The sequence below is a fragment of the Cnephaeus nilssonii genome (genome assembly GCF_951640355.1).
Source record: "Cnephaeus nilssonii genome assembly, chromosome: 7".
NCBI lineage: Eukaryota > Metazoa > Chordata > Mammalia > Chiroptera > Vespertilionidae > Cnephaeus > Cnephaeus nilssonii.
The window spans coordinates 86,853,336-86,869,772 of NC_137078.1; the positions used below are offsets into that span (position 1 = coordinate 86,853,336).

Sequence of the window (16,437 nt, forward strand, 5' to 3'; positions counted from 1 at the left end):
ATGAGACTGCGGGTGTGGATGTGAAAGCTCTTTGCAAATAGTAAAGCATTTTACCTCTGTTGGATAGAATCTCTACAGACCCAGGACTTTTTTGTGTGTGCCGTCACCGCTTCTCCTTTCTCTTCCTACAGAACGTAATGCTTCCTTCCGCCGGCGGCAAGGGGTCGCTGCGCCGCACGGACGCTGACAGGTCCCTCTAGCCCGCTCACGCTGGATGCTCGTTGGTGCCTATAAATGGCAGTGACCGGCTCAGCTAGGCATCAGCCCATCGCCGCCGGGGCTGCACCCGGCGCAGGAACCAGAGCTGGATCTCGACGTCGAGAAGCTGAAGCTGGGCCGGGGCGGAGCGCAGCGCCGCGCCGGGGCCGCAAGGAGGGGCGCGTTGCCGGGGGCCCACCGCGAGCCGCCCCCAGCCCGCGCCGCGCTCTCCCGCCGGGCCGCCTGCCTCCGCCTTCCTCCCCCCTCCATTTCCCTGGAATCTCAGCCCGGCGCGCCTGCACCCCGACGCTTCTCTGGGTGGGGAAGCTCCCGGCGGCTTTCTGGCTTCACTCCTTCCTCGCAGCCTGGGCTCCCGGCCCCCTCGCTTCTTTCCCTGGACTGGGTCCCACCCGCTTCTGTCTTCTTCCTTTAGCTCAGGTTCCCTGCTTCTTCCCGTAGTCCCCGCTCCTCAGTCACTTTCTCAGCCCAGGTCCCAGCCTTCCCTCTTCCTTTTCCTTGCCTGGGGTGCAACCTATTCTGTCCCTTCCTCTGTCCTAGGCGCGATCTAGTCCCCACTCTCCTTTGCCCTGGCCTGGAGGTCCAGACCTTACCGTCTCCTCCTGTGGTCCTTCCTGGGTCCTTGTCCCTTTTCCCCAGTTTGGAGTTCTAGATCGAGAACCCAGCCTCCCTCCACCCCCAGAGGACTGCTTCCATAAAAAAAACAAAGACCTCTCTAAAACATGAACTTTTCCTAGAGACTACCCCAGTCTCTCCTCCCACCTGCCGACCCCCTTATCACCTATGTCCCACGTCTTACTCTCACTTTGCTAAGGGTCAAGGCCTACTGGGCTGAGGGAGGTAGGATGCTTCTGTGGTCTGGCGTCTGGGGTCCCTCTCTGCCTCGAGCCTTCCCTTCGTTGCTCGTGGTGGTAGCCTTGGTGGGGCTACTACCTGTTCTCAGGAGCCATGGCCTTCAGCCCAGTCCTACTGCCAGCACCATCCGAGGCTCAGAGCCTCCTCGCGAACGCTCCATTGGGGAAGTCACCACCGCCCCACCGGAGTTCACCACTGAGAGCCCCCTTGTTAACCATTCCATCACTGAAAGTAGCCCCAAGGACCGAAAGCCCTTTCCAGTCCTGGGTATCGACTACCCACACGTGCGCACACCCTTCGAGATCGCCCTCTGGATCCTGCTGGCCTGCCTCATGAAGATAGGTAAGTCTAGTTTGCTCTGATGCGTCCGCTGCCACCAAACTGGTGAGCTTCCTGCCCCATCCTTATCCCCTGAGGCAGGAATGAAGGTCTGGACTCCTGTAATATAGGCAGCCTCCATCCTGCCATCTTGGTCCTTCTCAGGCTTGAGCTCTGTGGCCTCTGTGGCCGAGGCCTCCCAAGATTAGAGCCAGCATTGTGCATGGGAAAGAACAGGATTAGAGCATGAGATGCTTCTGATATGAGGAATTTCAGCAAGACTACCAGGCCTGGCAAGTCTCCTCTGGCTGGACCAGACCCTGAGGGGAGCCAGGCACCCCGCTGTGTGTAAGGCAAAGGGAAGTGTCTTCCAGCAAGTGGCACAGCCTGCTCTGTCAACAGCAGCCAGTGCAATTAAATGCTTCATGGGAGGGTGGAGTATATTTCTGCTTTGCCTAAGGAGTTTGATTATAGTGGGAGGAGGAGGGAGGGTCAGTCTCGTGCTGGAGACCTAGAAGTGTGGTAGAACATGAGGGATCCCGATATTTTCACCTTCCTTTATCCCCGAAATATTACCTATCAGCTTTGCTTGCCCTGGCTGCGGAGGAGCCCCTGAATCAGTTTCCGGCCCAGGAATGCTATTCTTTAAGCAGTTCATGGGACAGGGGACCCTGGGATTTCTGTAGTTTGTTTTGGGGGTGGAGGGGAGTGGAGGCAGTTGAAGCTTGGTCTGGCCCCAGCTCACTTCCAGGTTGGCACCTGGCTACGTCTCAGGGTGGTGTCTGAGCTGGCCAGTCACATGGGCCTGCTGCTCAACCAAGTGGAAGGACAGGTGGAGGGGTTCAGGATGTTCTGGTCTGAGGAGACTTTGGAAATGTTCTTTTTGGGAGAAGGAAACAGAAAGTTGTTCCCTTCCAGAGGGTTGGTCTCCTTGCTAGGCCTGAGCACTCTGTTCTGCTGGGTGATGGATGGAGCTCACCGGAGCCTGCATAGCCCAGAAGTCCCTGGAAGGAGGGGCGAGGGGGGGGGGGTGGACTTTAAAAGCTGACTTTGCTTTTTGAGCCCCAGCTAGCTGTAGAAGGCATGAGGGCCTGGTACTCGGCTGGCTTGGGTTTGGGGAGTTTGTGACTCTTGGCAGGAAGCCTTGCAGCTTTCCCAAGGACATGCAGGAGCTGAGTGGCAATGCCAGGCTGGTGCGAGGCAGGCCCTGGGACATGCTGCGGGGAGGCGCTCTGTTTTGACACATCCCAAACGGAGCTTGCTTCCTGGTGCAGGATGTTCCGGTCCGAGGAGTGCTGTGACAGTAGCAGGGCCTGGCCTGTTCATGGACCTGGGCCATGGGCACCTCTACCCTGATGGCAGCCAGTTTCCTGGGAAAAATCAAGGGCTGGGCAAGGGGAGCCATGTGTACTGATTCTGACAAATAACATGACCTTGAACTCGCTGGGTCCTTGGTCTGCAGGTCTCGCCCACCTGCGAAACTGGCAAGAATCTCAGTTTGACCATATCACTCCAGTCATGAAACCTATGTTTTAATTTGCTGTAAGAAACTGAAGTGACCATGATGTGTCATTTACTTGTGTGAGACCCGGAAGAGACCTCACAAGCACTGTCTATAAATTGCCCTCCTCTCTCCAATCACCTCTCCTTTCAACCACACTTGCCATTGTGTTAGGGCCCTGGGGACTGGCACACACATTGCAGGTCTCAGTGACTTCTGGTGGGATGACAGCATGACCACAAAGATCCTACTGTGGGCAGTCAGGTGTCTGTCCATATAGGCCTGATATCTCTGGTTCTAATTGGGTCAGACTTGGCCTGCTTTGTCCCCACCAGAACCTGTGCCAGGGACCCTGGGTAGCAGGAGAACAGAGATAGTGCCATGGCAGGGGTATTAATCTAGAAGTTGGGAAACTTGGCTTCTCACCCACCTCTCTCTGCGACCTTGGACCAGTCACCCATCTCCACTTGTTAATTGACCCATGTGGCCCCTTCTGACCATTTCTGCCATTTCACTGACTTCGGTAACCCTGGCAAGTCATTCAACCTTGGGACCTCAGCTGTCCTATTGTAAAATGAGGAGGTTGGATATGATCTCTGAAGGCCTTCACAGTTCTAAAAGCCTGTGTTTCTGGCTTTGGAGGGCATTTTTTCTGTGTCTGAAAACAGAGGCGTCCTAGCATCTGGCCATCCTGAGAAGGAAATCCATAGAGAGAAATGTGACCGAAAGATCTCTAGGGTCCCTGTTCAAGTGACAAAAGTGGCAGCCATGTTTTCCTTCTCCCTTTGCAGTGTGGAGTTGAGGGTAGATAAGGGCTCCACCACTTTTCCACTTACCTCTCTGTGCCTCAATTTCCTCTTGTATAAAATGGGGAAATAATAATACCTAGCCATAGCGCTACCGATGTGCTGATGACATAAATGAATACACATAAAGTTGTCTTTGTACCCACAGGAAGCACTCAGTGAGCGGCAACTGCCCGGGGTTGGTATTTCAATCACCTAAGGGCATCCCCACCTCAGCCTCCTACAACATCCTTTGAGGCTAGAGGATTACAAATCTCTCCACCCTGGGCTGCCACAGGTGTCAGGGTTTGGGGTGTGTCCTGCTGACTTTGTTTTCCTTTCACTTAAGCTGTCTCCTGGAGCCGGCCCTGGTGGGAGGGGAATGGCACCAGCTGACTTAGGAGGTAGGGTTGGGGGCTGAGACCATGCTCCCTCTGCACTACCCAAGAACCTTGGAGTTCATTTTGGGGTCCTGCCTATTCTCTCCGTGCCCCAGTGTGGGTAGCAGCTATGTTGGAGCCCTCATTCTGTCAGCTGTGGCAGCTTCTTCCCTTGCAAGGTGCCCCTCCTTTAAGAATACAAAGTGCTGTGTGCAGTTCTCATTCCTACCCTAATCATTGAGCAGAGCTTTAGGTAGACAGAGATGGGTGTGTGTGTGTGTGTGTGTGTGGGAGGGGCGGGGTTGGAGCTGAAGTTTTAGAGTAGATGCTCTGGCTTCTCTAACCGGTGAGGAGGCTAGTCACTTCCCTTCTCTGGCCTTTTTTCTCTCTGCAATAGTCAGGCATTCTTGCCTTTCCCTTGGCGGGGTGGGGCTAGTGGCGGGAGGGGGTCTAAACTACTGCGAGAACTAGGAGAGGGACCCAAGCCTTAGGTTAGGTCCATTCTCCACGCCCACCGCACATTGTGATTCGGACCCTGCATGAATTCCGCTTTGTCCCCAGTTCACCTGGCTCCCAGTCCAGTGCTCGTGCCAAGGCAGAGCCTCCCTGTAACCCAGCTCACCACTGGCACCCGCTGCATTTGTTTGTCCACATCCCTGACCCGGAACTCCTGGCAGAAGCCTGGGAGCCCAGAGAGCAGGTATTCATGTTGTCGCCTGACCAGAGGCAAAAAAAGCCTTCCTTTGTCCCTTCACATCTTATAGCTTGTTTTGGTCTTTGCAAGGTGTACCCTGACATTTACTCTTAGAACCAGTTTGTGCGTAGAGGAGAATGGGAGTCATTATTGCCCACTGCACATATGTGGATATCAGAGCCAGCAACTGGTTTCCTATAAAAATAAGATTAGACCTTGCCTCTCCCACTTCTCAAAAGAAGAGAGGAACAACTTAAAGGTCACCTTGAAACTGTTACAAGAAGCCCGGATGGGACCTTTCTAAAAAGAAAGAAGTGACCTTTTGCTCTTTGGGAACATAGCTGAGTGACTGCAGGACAGTGCAGGGGAGGTCAACTGAGGACTAGGAGGAAGCCTTCGGGTAGGACACGTGTCTCCAGAAGTGCCAGGGTTGGTGTTTGAGGGCCTGAGTTGGTCATTTTGCTTGGAGTTCATTTAGCTGAGCACCCACGAGGCAAGCCTTTCCTCTGGGCCCTGCCCCACCCACCCTCCAGCTCTGGTGGCAAGGAGAGACATGGTCAGCAAGCCTGGACCAGGCACCTTGTTCCTCTGAACCTGGCTTGCCTCATCAGTGCGGTGACATGCCATCTCTGCTTTCTAGGCACCCACTGCATTCAGAGCGGGACCCGTGTAGAGACTGAATGTGGGCATGCCCAGCACAGTGCCCAGCTCGCTGTGGCAGCTCTCGGGGCCTGCTCAGATTCCATCCCCTTTGGGCGGTCTTCCCAGCCCACTCCAGCCCACAGCAGTTGCTTTCACTTCTCCCCTGAACCCATCTCCCTTATTGTTTCTCCACAGCTTTGGCATTAGTCCTAGCCTGCCCTGTGACATCTCTTCTGTGTTGTGTGTGTGTGTGTGTGTGTGTGTGTTTTAATAAGAGTAACCATTTATTGAGTATCTACAGAGTAGAGTCAGGCACTTTATAGAAGTGATCTCATTTAATCCCCACTAAAATCACATGAGATAAAGGCTCTCTGTTTGGCAGACGAGGAAACAGCTCAAAGAGGTTATCTGCTGTGATGCTGAATTGCTATTTATTTTCTGTTTGAGTCTTGGCATAGCCTCCTCGAGGGGTGCAGTTACATCTCCTGCCCCTCACATTCCCCTTGGCAGATGCCCACGGCCCTGCACTGAGTAGGTGCCCAGGTCCCTGCACCTGCCCTGGGGAGCTGTAGGACTCCCTTTAGGGACGGGGCCCATGTCAATGGTGGGAGCCCTCTCCCAGCCCTGAGAAAACGGCAAGCGTTCTCTGTGCTGGCTTTGGGCCCGTTCTCCGTCCCTATGAGTCCGCATGGGTGCAGCTGAGGCTGGGCCTGTCCCTTGTCCTCTGGTAGTGACCTTGCCATCTCTTTGCTGGTGCCCTCTCGGTAGTCTGACTGCTTCTTCCCTGCTTGGGCAGGAGGGGTTTCAGTTAACGGGTGGTTTCCTTTATCCAGCAGCGGTGGCTAACCTGTTGTGATCTCCTGCCTGGGCAGAAAGGGTGCTGAGTTGCTTTTGGTCACCCTCAGGGCTCAGCAAGATCCCTGGGAGACAGCTCTGTGTTGGCATCAGGTGGCACCGCTTTCTTTATCCCTAAAAGGCAGGTGGAGTTTAGTAGTAATTCTTGTGGGTTCTGTAATTTGCGTATACGGTATTTAATTCTGATCATCTCAGTGAAGGTCCTGGGGGTTAGAGTAGCAGGTGATATTGGTGTACCCATCCTCTTCCCTGCCATTTGGTGCATTGAGAGGATCAAGGGGAACCAGAGATCCAGAAGGGCTCTGAGGAGAGTAAGTGACCAGACACATCCATGTTGGCAACCTGAATGGTTGTCGGGAGGCACACCAGTTCTCCTGCAGGAGGGAAGGGCTGGAGGAGCGGGGTGACCTAGGGTTCAGGTCAGCACAGGTCTGCGTTCTTATCACCCCCTTGAACACATCTGTAATTGCTTGAAGGAGGAGCATGAGGGCTGGACTCAGAACTCTCTCTGTGGAGCAACAAACCTTTGAAATGGAGGGCTTTTCTTTTCCCTTGAAGTGTTTTAGGTCCTCTAGGAGGAGAAAGGAGAGGCAGAGAAGTGAATTAAAACAGAAAATAGCCGAAAACGGTTTGGCTCTGTGGATAGAGCGTCGGTCTGCGGACTGGGGGGTCCCGGGTTCGATTCCGGTCAAGGGCATGTACCTTGGTTGTGGGCACATCCCCGGTGGGGGTTGTGCAGGAGGCAGCTGGTCGATGTTTCTCTCTCATCGATGTTTCTAGCTCTCTGTCCCTCTCCCTTCCTCTCTGTGGAAAATCAATAAAATATATTTAAAACAAAACAAAACAGAAAATATGCCTGGCTGGTGTGGCTCAGTGGTTGCTCGTTGACCCATGAACCAGGAGATCAGGGTTTGATTCCAAGTCAGGGCACATTGCCCAGGTTTTGGGCTCGATCCCCAGTAGGGGGCGTGCAGGAGGCAGCCGATCAGTGATTCTCTCAACTTTGATGTTTCTATCCCTCTTTCCCTCTCCCTTCTTCTCTCTGAAATCATTAAAAACAAATAAATAACAACAACAAAATCACACAGAAAACATGCTGGATGGGAGGGAGTGGGGAGGTGAAGAGATCTGAGGTCTGGTCTTAGCTCTTTGCTGCCTAGCTGTGTGACCTTAGGCAAGGCACAACCTCTCTGAGCCCGTTTCCTAATTTGTAATATTGTTATTACATTAGCTGGCACTTATTAACCTCCTGTTTCAGAGGCTGTGTCGGGTACTTGCACAGCTAGAAAACATTGGGGTTTAAGCCGGGATCCGTCTGTCTGACTTGGGAGCCCATGTTTTCTTTATCATCATGCCCTGACTCCCTTTCAGGGCAGAAGTTTTATCTTAGATGCTCTCTGTGGATCATTTCTTGGGTTTGGGGGGAAACTGTGACCCTCTCCAAGTCCCACTGTGAAGCAAATAGTCCTCAGAGGTGGCTGGCACTGAGAAACACAGGAGGAGCTGGGAATCGGAGCTGAGGGGCCCCAGGCTCCCTTTGGGAATGCCAGCCTATACACAGCTGGCAGGCCTTCCTTCTTCCCTCCGTTTTCCCATCACCCTCCACCCCCACCCCTTTCCTTCCATGGTGGGGAGAAGGCTCACTCAGCAAACCCAGGACCTGGGTTATTCCTGAGTCATCCATCGCCTGTGTGGGCCTCATTTTGCAGCACTCATTCCCCCGGCAAACGTCTGAGTCAGACATGTCTCCCCAAGGTTGTCTGCACACACCACACTGGGCCAAACCATCTCTTTAGATGCTGATAAACATCAACGGGCACTTTAAGGCAGCCCATGATTATATGTGGGTATTTTTAATCTTATGGGCTAATCTAATTTTAACTGAACCAAGTTTTGGATTGGGCCTGGATCAGCGGCTGCTCCCTTTCCCTGGGATCATGCTGACTTCATTTTCTTGCCCCTAAAGCTCATCCAACATGAGGGGCCAGTTCTCAGGGTCTGCTAGGCCAGACCTGACCCCTGAGTTCTGATACTGACTTGCTGAAAATCTGGAGTTCCCCAAATTACCCCAGCAAGCTTTTTCCTGCAAAGATGTTTCCTGAAGCAGCTCTAAGTGGGGCTCAGAATGAGAAGTCCTGTTCCTTCCTAGGCCCCCTTCCTGATCTCTTGGGGGACACTTACCCCTCAGGCCGGACTGGCCCTTCCACAGTGCGCAGGCGACATCACAACTGTGTGTCAGGACCCACAAACTCACCAAAATAATAGACAGCTAACACTTACATAGCACTTGCCTTGTGCCAGGCAAAGTTAAAGGCTGTGTCTTTGTGCTGGCCAGCCAAGACGGGGAGCAGCTAATTAATTCATCTGTTTAAGCTGGGGTGGAAGAGACGGGTCAGCTGAAATATCCATCAGGCATTTAACTTGTGGCCCATGGGGAACCAACAAGAGTGAAACCCCAGCCCTGCTCATTAAGAGCCCCCGGTCTGCTTAGGAGAAAGTGGTTGATCTGTGTGCAGGGCTGGGCGGATTCCTGGCTGAAGCAATGTTCTGAGGAACAATCAGTCCCCAAGGGCAGGGGTGGTTAGGGAAGGCTTCTCAGAGGAGGTGGAACCTGAGCCAGTCTTGAAGGGTAGAGAATTAGATAAGCAGGCGTGACAGAGAGAGCTATTCTTAGTGCAGATTCCTACAAGAATGTAAGCCCCTTGAGGACGCAGGTCTGGCTCCAAAATATTTGTGGAATGAATGAAGGCTTGATCGATTTAGGGTCCGCATGAAGCATTTGGCCACACAGAAACCGGTTTGACTGCTCAGAGAGGAGGGAGAGCCAAGTTTGGAGAGGCTAGTCACCAGACTGAAGGCCGGGCCAGGCAGCAGAATGCGCTCGGGAAGCGACAGATCGTGCTTTCTGTGTGTAGCTGCCTGTCTCCGTCCCTCCCAGCCTCCGGCAGCTGGCTCTAATTAACGGAGGGTCTTGCAAGGGCATCCTCTCCAGGCTGGGTGGGGTCTGTCTAGAAAAGTCTGGGTTTGTTTGGTCGGCTGTTGATTTGTGTAAGTAAAAGCAAGATACCAGAGCTTCCTCAGGGGGCTGCCAAGAGCCCTGATTGAATTAAGCTTTTCCCGGGAAGATTCCTCAAGCCATCAACCACACTGACTGTGAATTACTGAGACTAGTGGCCATAAACCACACAAGAAAGCATCCTCATTATAGTTGTACCTGGACAGGTTGACTTATGGCTTCTCTTTGTTTTTATGTGTGTGTTGGGAGTGGATTGGGGCCAGAATCTCCTTTCTGTGGCAGATTTGTTTTTATTTTTATAATATGAATAAATAAAACATGTTCATGGTAAAAAAAAAAAAAAAAACCCACAAAAACAAAAACCCAAACAAACAAAAATAAACCCCAGAAATACAGAAGGGTATTAAGGTACAAAGTAAAAGTTCCCCTCCTCACTTCTCTGACCACCCCCACTGTCATACTCCCCAGAGGTTAGCACTGTTAACTTTCTTGTGTATCTTTTCAGAAATTCTCTATGAATATATGAGTGTGGGAGTATGAGGGCAGGTTTAATTTTCATAAAGCCATTTGTAAAGGGACACAGCTCTAGGCTGGGGATTGGGGATCTGGGTCCTAGTCCTAGCCCTGCTTCTTTCTTACATATTGATCTGTGGTAAGTCATTTTGCCACCCTGGGCCTTAGTTTCCCTATCTGTCAATTTCCACTGTTGTCTCTGGGACTTTCCAACGGAAAGGCAGTCATCCCAGGGGGCCCTCTGCTCTGGGGAGGCCTGGGCAGACTTGTGAGGCCCTTGGAGAGGGATCTACACAACCCATTCTTTGGGGGATGTGTCACTGCTGCCATGATCCCTGGCTTCAGAGCACAGAATCCTCGAGACAAGATGATGGTCATTTCCATCTCCAGCTCTGGGTTATGGGATTAAATAAATGGGTTCTCAGAGAGCCCACTCTCCTGCTGGGGAAATAAGATAACACACGAGGGAGAAAGCACAGGTGGGAAATTGTGTCACTCAGGCTGGGATGCTGAGGTTATCAGGAGGAGAGATGAGGGAAAGCTTCCTGAAGGAGGTGATCTTTTTAAAAAAAAATATTTTTTTATTGATTTCAGAGAGAGAAAGGGAGAGGGAAAAAGAGATAGAAACATCGGTGATGAGAGAGAATCATTGATTGGCTGCCTCCTGCACGCCCCTTCTGGGGATCAAGCCCCACAACCCAAGCATGTGTTCTGAATTAAACCCTGACCTCCTGGTTCATAGGTTGACGCTCAGCCATTGATCCATACTGGCTGGTCGTGAAGGAGGTGATCTTGAGCAGTGGGCCAGGTGGAGAAGAGGAACATCATTCAGGAGGGCTTTTTTTTTTTTTTTAAACATATTTTTTTACAGAGAGGAAGGGAGAGGGATAGAGAGTTAGAAACATCAATCAGCTGCCTCCTTCACACCCCCTACTGGGGATGTACCCGCAACCAAGGTACATGCCCTCGACCGGAATCGAACCTGGGACCCTTCAGTCTGCCAACGCTCTATCCACTGAGCCAAACTGGTTAGGGCTAGGAGGGCTTTTAGAAGGGATTCTGGCTTAGGTGGGTGAATGGACTGGGGGATCTGCTGTTCTGGGATATAGGTTCCTAAGTCTTCCTCAGTGCATGATGGAGTTGAAGGATGCATGGACCCCCTAAAGTAGCCTGCAGACATTTATATATGTACTAGAGGCCCAGTACATGAAAATTCATGCACTGGAGGGGGAGTCCCTCATTCCAGCCTGTCCCCTCTCACAGTCTGGGAACCCTCAGGGGCAGGAGGCAACCCGGCGATCAGGGGAAGGCGACACCCCCATCACACCTCTGCTGCTGCCACTGCCGGCAGCACAAGCCTCGGCCGGCCCCAGGTTACCTGAGCCTCAGGTGGCCCTGGGCGGCTAGGCAGCCGCCATCCGAGGCTTGCCTGCGCCTTGGGCTGGCCCTGGGTAGCTTGGGGGCTGAGGGAACTGGGGGTCTCCCGAGGCAGCCTGCCACCCAGGCAGGGCTGAGGGGACTGGGCACCACCATCTTGTGGCTGTGGGCACTGCCATCTTTGCAGGTGGGCAGTCAATTAGCCTATTCCCTCTTTATTAGTTAGGATGCTTTTATCAGAGGGAGAAGACCCATAGTAGCTACAGATTTTCAGACGGATCTGTGGCTCCCCAAAGGTTAAAAGCTTCAGCCTTGTGTGCAGTGGGAATTTGAAGAAGGGTAAAGGACTTTACTTGGACAAAATGGTACTAACCCTGGGATGAGTGGAACTTGCCTGGGGAACTAACTGTTGAATTCCTGGGTTAGAGGAATGAACCTAGTCAGAATGAGTAAGCTGTGTGCTGGGAGAAGAGAAGGGAAAATGACTCTGTAAAGCAGAGAAGCACTTCCGGATTGGGGAGCAAAGCAGCTGCAGCAGGCTCCTCCCTCCCCTGTTCAGGCAGGGAAGATCCTGGGTTCCTCCCGCCCCCTGGTTTGCTGGGTTTCTGTGGTGAGCCCACTGCCCCTTTTCCTAAAGTGGCTAGGGCCCAAACACACCTCTGAGGTTTTGTTGGGGGCAACAGCTACCTCTGAGGCAGCAGAAGCAAGGGATTGCCAGTGAAGGGACAGGCTTTGAGGGTGTCGTGTTAGGCAGCCCCAACTGGCCTCTACTGTTTTCTGAGAAAACTAAGCCCCCATTTGCTGCTCTCATGCTGCTTTTGGAAGTGAAAGTAGAGAATATTATTCTGCCTCTAGAATGTTAGAGGTAGACAGAACCTTATTTTAGCCTGTGGCCCAAGGACGCAAAGGGGAAATGGAGATGTTTTGATCCAGTCTCCTCGTTTTCCAGTTGAGGCCCAGAGAGGATGTACCCAGAACCATACATAAGTCAATGGCAGAGGGAGGGCTTTTTCTGTTCTGTTAACTAACCCAGGGGTCTCTGGGCAGTAAGAACTGGACCAAGAGGAAGGACTATGGTCTTTGGCCTAGATGTTGGTATCTAAGCATTAGTTACTCTCTAGTGAGCCCTTTAAGGCTAAGGAAGGGCGGCTTCCTGCTGGAGTATCTATCAGAGAACTATTCATGGCAGGGAAACCATTTGGCCCAGCCACAGAGGTCCTTGCAGGAGAACCAAGTGAAAGGCCTGGGACTTCTGAGCCGGCCTGGAGGCTTCTTCCCTCACCCATCAAACTCCTCAGGCCTTTGTATTCCATCACGGAATAATGTTGAGCCTGGGTGCTGTGCTTTTTATAGCATCTTTGCCATCAAACCAGGGAATGAGATCTCCTGGGCCAGGGCCCACAGGACTCTGGATGCTGTACAGGTAGGCAGGGTGCCAATGTGAGGCGGAGCAGCTCACCTAGCTGAGCACAGCCCCAGCCTCAAGTTACAGCTTAATGGAGCGGGGAGCAAGCACCCGACCCTCCCGGGCCTGCCTGGCTGGGGGAGCTAGCAGGAGAACGGCTCTCTTAAGGAGTTCAGGAGCTGGTTTGAGAAGTGCAGTATAGACACAGAGTAGTGAGGCAGTAGAAAATGGCTGTGGTTCGAGGTACAGATGGAATTCTATGAGGGTTTGGAGGCGGCAGAAAGACCTCACCGGGGAGGAAGGGGGGTGGCTTTGTGAGGTGATGGGTGAACTCGGATTTAGATGAGACGCTTGAGTGAAACAGCATTTGGGCACAAACAGAAGCTTCTATTTGGGGACCTTTGGCTTGCACAGCTCAACAGACTTCGCTTCAAATCTCAGCTCTGTCACTTCGTAGCACCATGACTTTGGGGAAGTCACTTCCCCTCCTTGAGTCTCAGTTTGTTCATCTGTAACGGGGTAACCCCTGGCAGGGTGCCAGGAGGGTTTGGGGAGAAGAGTGCTCTTGTAAGATGCGTGGCAGGCACAGTGTTTGGCACATTCTGTGCCCACAGTAAATGGAGGCTCTCAGGAGCCCCCTTCGGGTCCAGGAGGAAGAGACATACTTTGTTTCCTCGGACTCCTGAGTTCCTCAGGGTCTGAGTAATCCCTCAGCAGCCATGCCCTGCTGGGTGTCCAGTGCTGTGCTGAGTAGGATTTCTCCTTTCACTGAGTACCCCCTAAGGTGGCAGAGCACTTGCCAGCACGCATCAGGAAACCTTTTGGGGAGATGCCGTTATTCACTTCTTCTTCTTCTTTTTTTTTTTTTTTAATATATTTTATTGATTTTTTACAGAGAGGAAGGTAGAGGGATAGAGAGCTAGAAACATCGATGAGAGAGAACCATCGACCAGCTGCCTCCTGCACAACCCCCACCGGGGATGTGCCCGCAACCAACGTACATGCCCTTGACCGGAATCGAACCTGGGACCTTTCAGTCCGCAGACCTACGCTCTATCCGCTGAGCCAAACCGGTTTCGACCGTTATTCACTTCTTTATCAATGAAGAAGCCAGCCCAGAGCGGTTAGGTGACTTGCCTAGGGTCATAGTGGCCAGCCCCAGGGCTTCCCATTCCAGGTCCCGGACTATTTCTCCCACTTAACAGACATTTCACCACCTGACTGGAATAGAAAGACTTGCCACTGGAAACGTTTAATGAACAAAGCACGATTTTGTGTGACATCTTGACATTAGCTATAAAAGCTACACTTTTACGGAACAGATGACGGTTTTTAAAATAGACCCAGCTATGATGTGCCAGTGTTAAGGGCAGAAGATTCTGCCACTTAGTCACTGCATCACTCTATCTGAACCTCAGTTTCCCCAGTCGGTGAAGTAATGTCTTTAAAGCCCAAGCACACCATAAGCACTCAGGAATGGGAGGTAGCACTCTCCTGGTCGCATCAAAGGAAGAGGAGACGAGAGTAGAGTCTAGAAGGGGAGGATGATTTTAGGGCCAGAGGGCACTGATTGGGGTAAGGCTGGATGTCACCGGGACTGGTGAGACCGTGAGCCTGTGAGCTGAGGCATCTGCGTTTGGGAGAGGGGGAGACCCACCCTCAGCAAACACTGACTCATGCCTGATAAATGCTGTGCTGAAGGTGGAAAGATGAATAAATATAATCTCAGCCTCACGGTGCAGGGCGGGGGGGGGGGGGGGCGGGGGCTGGGGGAAGGGGGAGGCCAACATGCAAACAGGCACTTGTGATGTGCTGTGAAGGGTGGGAGGCGAATCAGAGATGGCTTCCCAGAGCTTGAAGCTGAGGCTTGAAGGTTAAGCAGAAGTTTGCTCCGCTCACACGGAGGGAGGAGCTGGAGAAAGGCATGGAGAGAGATGAATAATGCAGAGCCACTGCCTTTTGCTTCTGAAACCCCCTCCACCTCATCCCCATGCATTGTTCACCCACTTGCTTGGCTGGGAGGAGAAGCTGAGCCTCTCTGTGGGGCTGTGAGCTGCAGGGTTTGGTGAAATGTAAACTAGAATGTGGTGCTCATAGGTCAGTGGTAAGTTACCGCTACCATTGACGGAGACCGAGTTGATTAAGACCTACTGAGTGCCTGGCTTTGTGCTGAAGGCTCCACATAGCACATCACTGTCCAGGTGTCATGGCAACCCTGAGGGATGTGAGTTGTGATGTCTGTCTTTATCCAGCTTGCAGCTACCTCCGGAAGGTGAAACGGGATAATTAAGTGCATGATGATTACTGTGTCATTGCCTCCAGGCCCAGAGGACTTCAGGGAGGGGAGAAAGGTGGCTGGAATGAGCAGGGAGCAGAGGCCTCTGTGCGGGTGTGGTCACAAGACTCTCATAAGAGGGGAGGTGGTGGATCAGGCGAGGGTCACAGTACCAGCTGAGGCTCTGAGCGGTGGGTGTGAGTGGCACCTGAGAGGAGGCCCAGCCAGCGGAGGCTTGGGTCTGGGCTGGGGGTCAGTGAGAAATAGGATTGGGTAGGTGGGAGCATCTAGAACTCCAGCCGATGGGTATAGACTTGGCAGGGCTTCTCAGGCTGGTGGAAAGCGCGGCTCTGCGGGTTGTGTGCTTGCCCCTTGGTTTCATTTCCTCTGCTCTCCCTGTCTAAGTCATGAGCATCTCTGACCTGGCGACTCCAGGTGTCTTCTGAATGGTCTTCTGGCTCCACTCCCCTCCGCTTGTTATCAGCTCTCTGCAGAGCAGCCAGAGGGATCATTCAGAAATGTAAACTGGAATGTGGTGCTCCCCTGCTAAAAACCTTTCCATTGCTTCTTGAACTTGCGGTAAACTCCAAGGGAGGTGTGGCCTGTACTTCTGTCAACTTTACTTCCTGCTGCTCTTTCCCCTGCTCCGCCCACACCAGCCTTCTTGGGTTCCTCAAACACACAGAGCCTTGCCAGGCCTGTTCCTCCAGGCGGCCACCACACTTGCTTTCCCCAGCCTAGAATACTACCCGTACACCACCGGCTCTCTCATTCAGGCCCTGGATCAAATACCATCTCCACAGAGAGGCCTGGCCACCCAGTCTAATGTGTAGCACGCCCCTCCCCCCCCCCCCTCCCGCACCCTCCCTCCATGTCAGACACTATTCTCAGTGCTAAGGACACAGGCAGGAGCAAGACAGGGAGACTCCTGATGTCAAGGGCTCACTTGCCAGAGTGGACACAACAATGCTGGGCAGCAATAGATGTCCTGAAGAAACTAAACACGGGAGAGGTGCGCTACTCTGGATGGAAACAAAGGCCTCTCTAGGGAGATGGCTTTCGAGCTGAGCAATGACAAGAAGGAGGTGCCTTTCAAAGACCAGAGGACTTAAGGAGCCCCTGGGAGGCGGCCAATCCATGGGCGAGTGGGTTCAAGGAACCTGGAGTAGAGTAGAGAGGGAGGTGTGTCAGAATGGAGAGGAAGGCAAGGGCCAGGGCACCTTGGGCCTGTGTGTGGGCCTGGGTTAGACATTGGATTGGATTCTAGGTGCTATGTGGTGTCATCAGAGGCTTTGAACAGGATGTTGTGGTCTGACGTGGGGAGGGAAGTGCAGAGCAGCCTGGGAGACAGCCGTGGAGAGTTGGCTCTGGCTTTGTGCTGGCCACAGTGAGCCAAGCAAAGCGGGTCGCTGGCCCACAGCTACTCGCCCGGGTCTGAAAGCATCAAGAGCGAAGCTTCCAACAGGCACCTCTGGCCAGGCCAGGGTGGGACAGAAGCTCCGGCCTGCGAGGGCCATTCCCAGGGAGGGGTGAACAGGGAGCAGGAGCAGAGCAGGAAGGGATGAAGGCATGTGGGGAAAGGAATGGCTGAGTGGGTGCCCGGCT

General features: G+C 52.9%; 1 protein-coding gene across 1 annotated transcript in view; it reads left to right on the forward strand.

Moving 5' to 3' along the window:
• Positions 1-236: 236 nt before the first annotated feature.
• Positions 237-16,437, forward strand: part of SLC9A1 (solute carrier family 9 member A1) — a 54,235-nt gene continuing 38,034 nt past the window's right edge. The window contains exon 1 of the mRNA XM_079777990.1: positions 237-1,413. Within this exon, the coding sequence (XP_079634116.1) occupies positions 1,062-1,413 (352 nt within the window). The 5' untranslated portion in view covers positions 237-1,061. The remainder of the gene's footprint in view (positions 1,414-16,437) is intronic.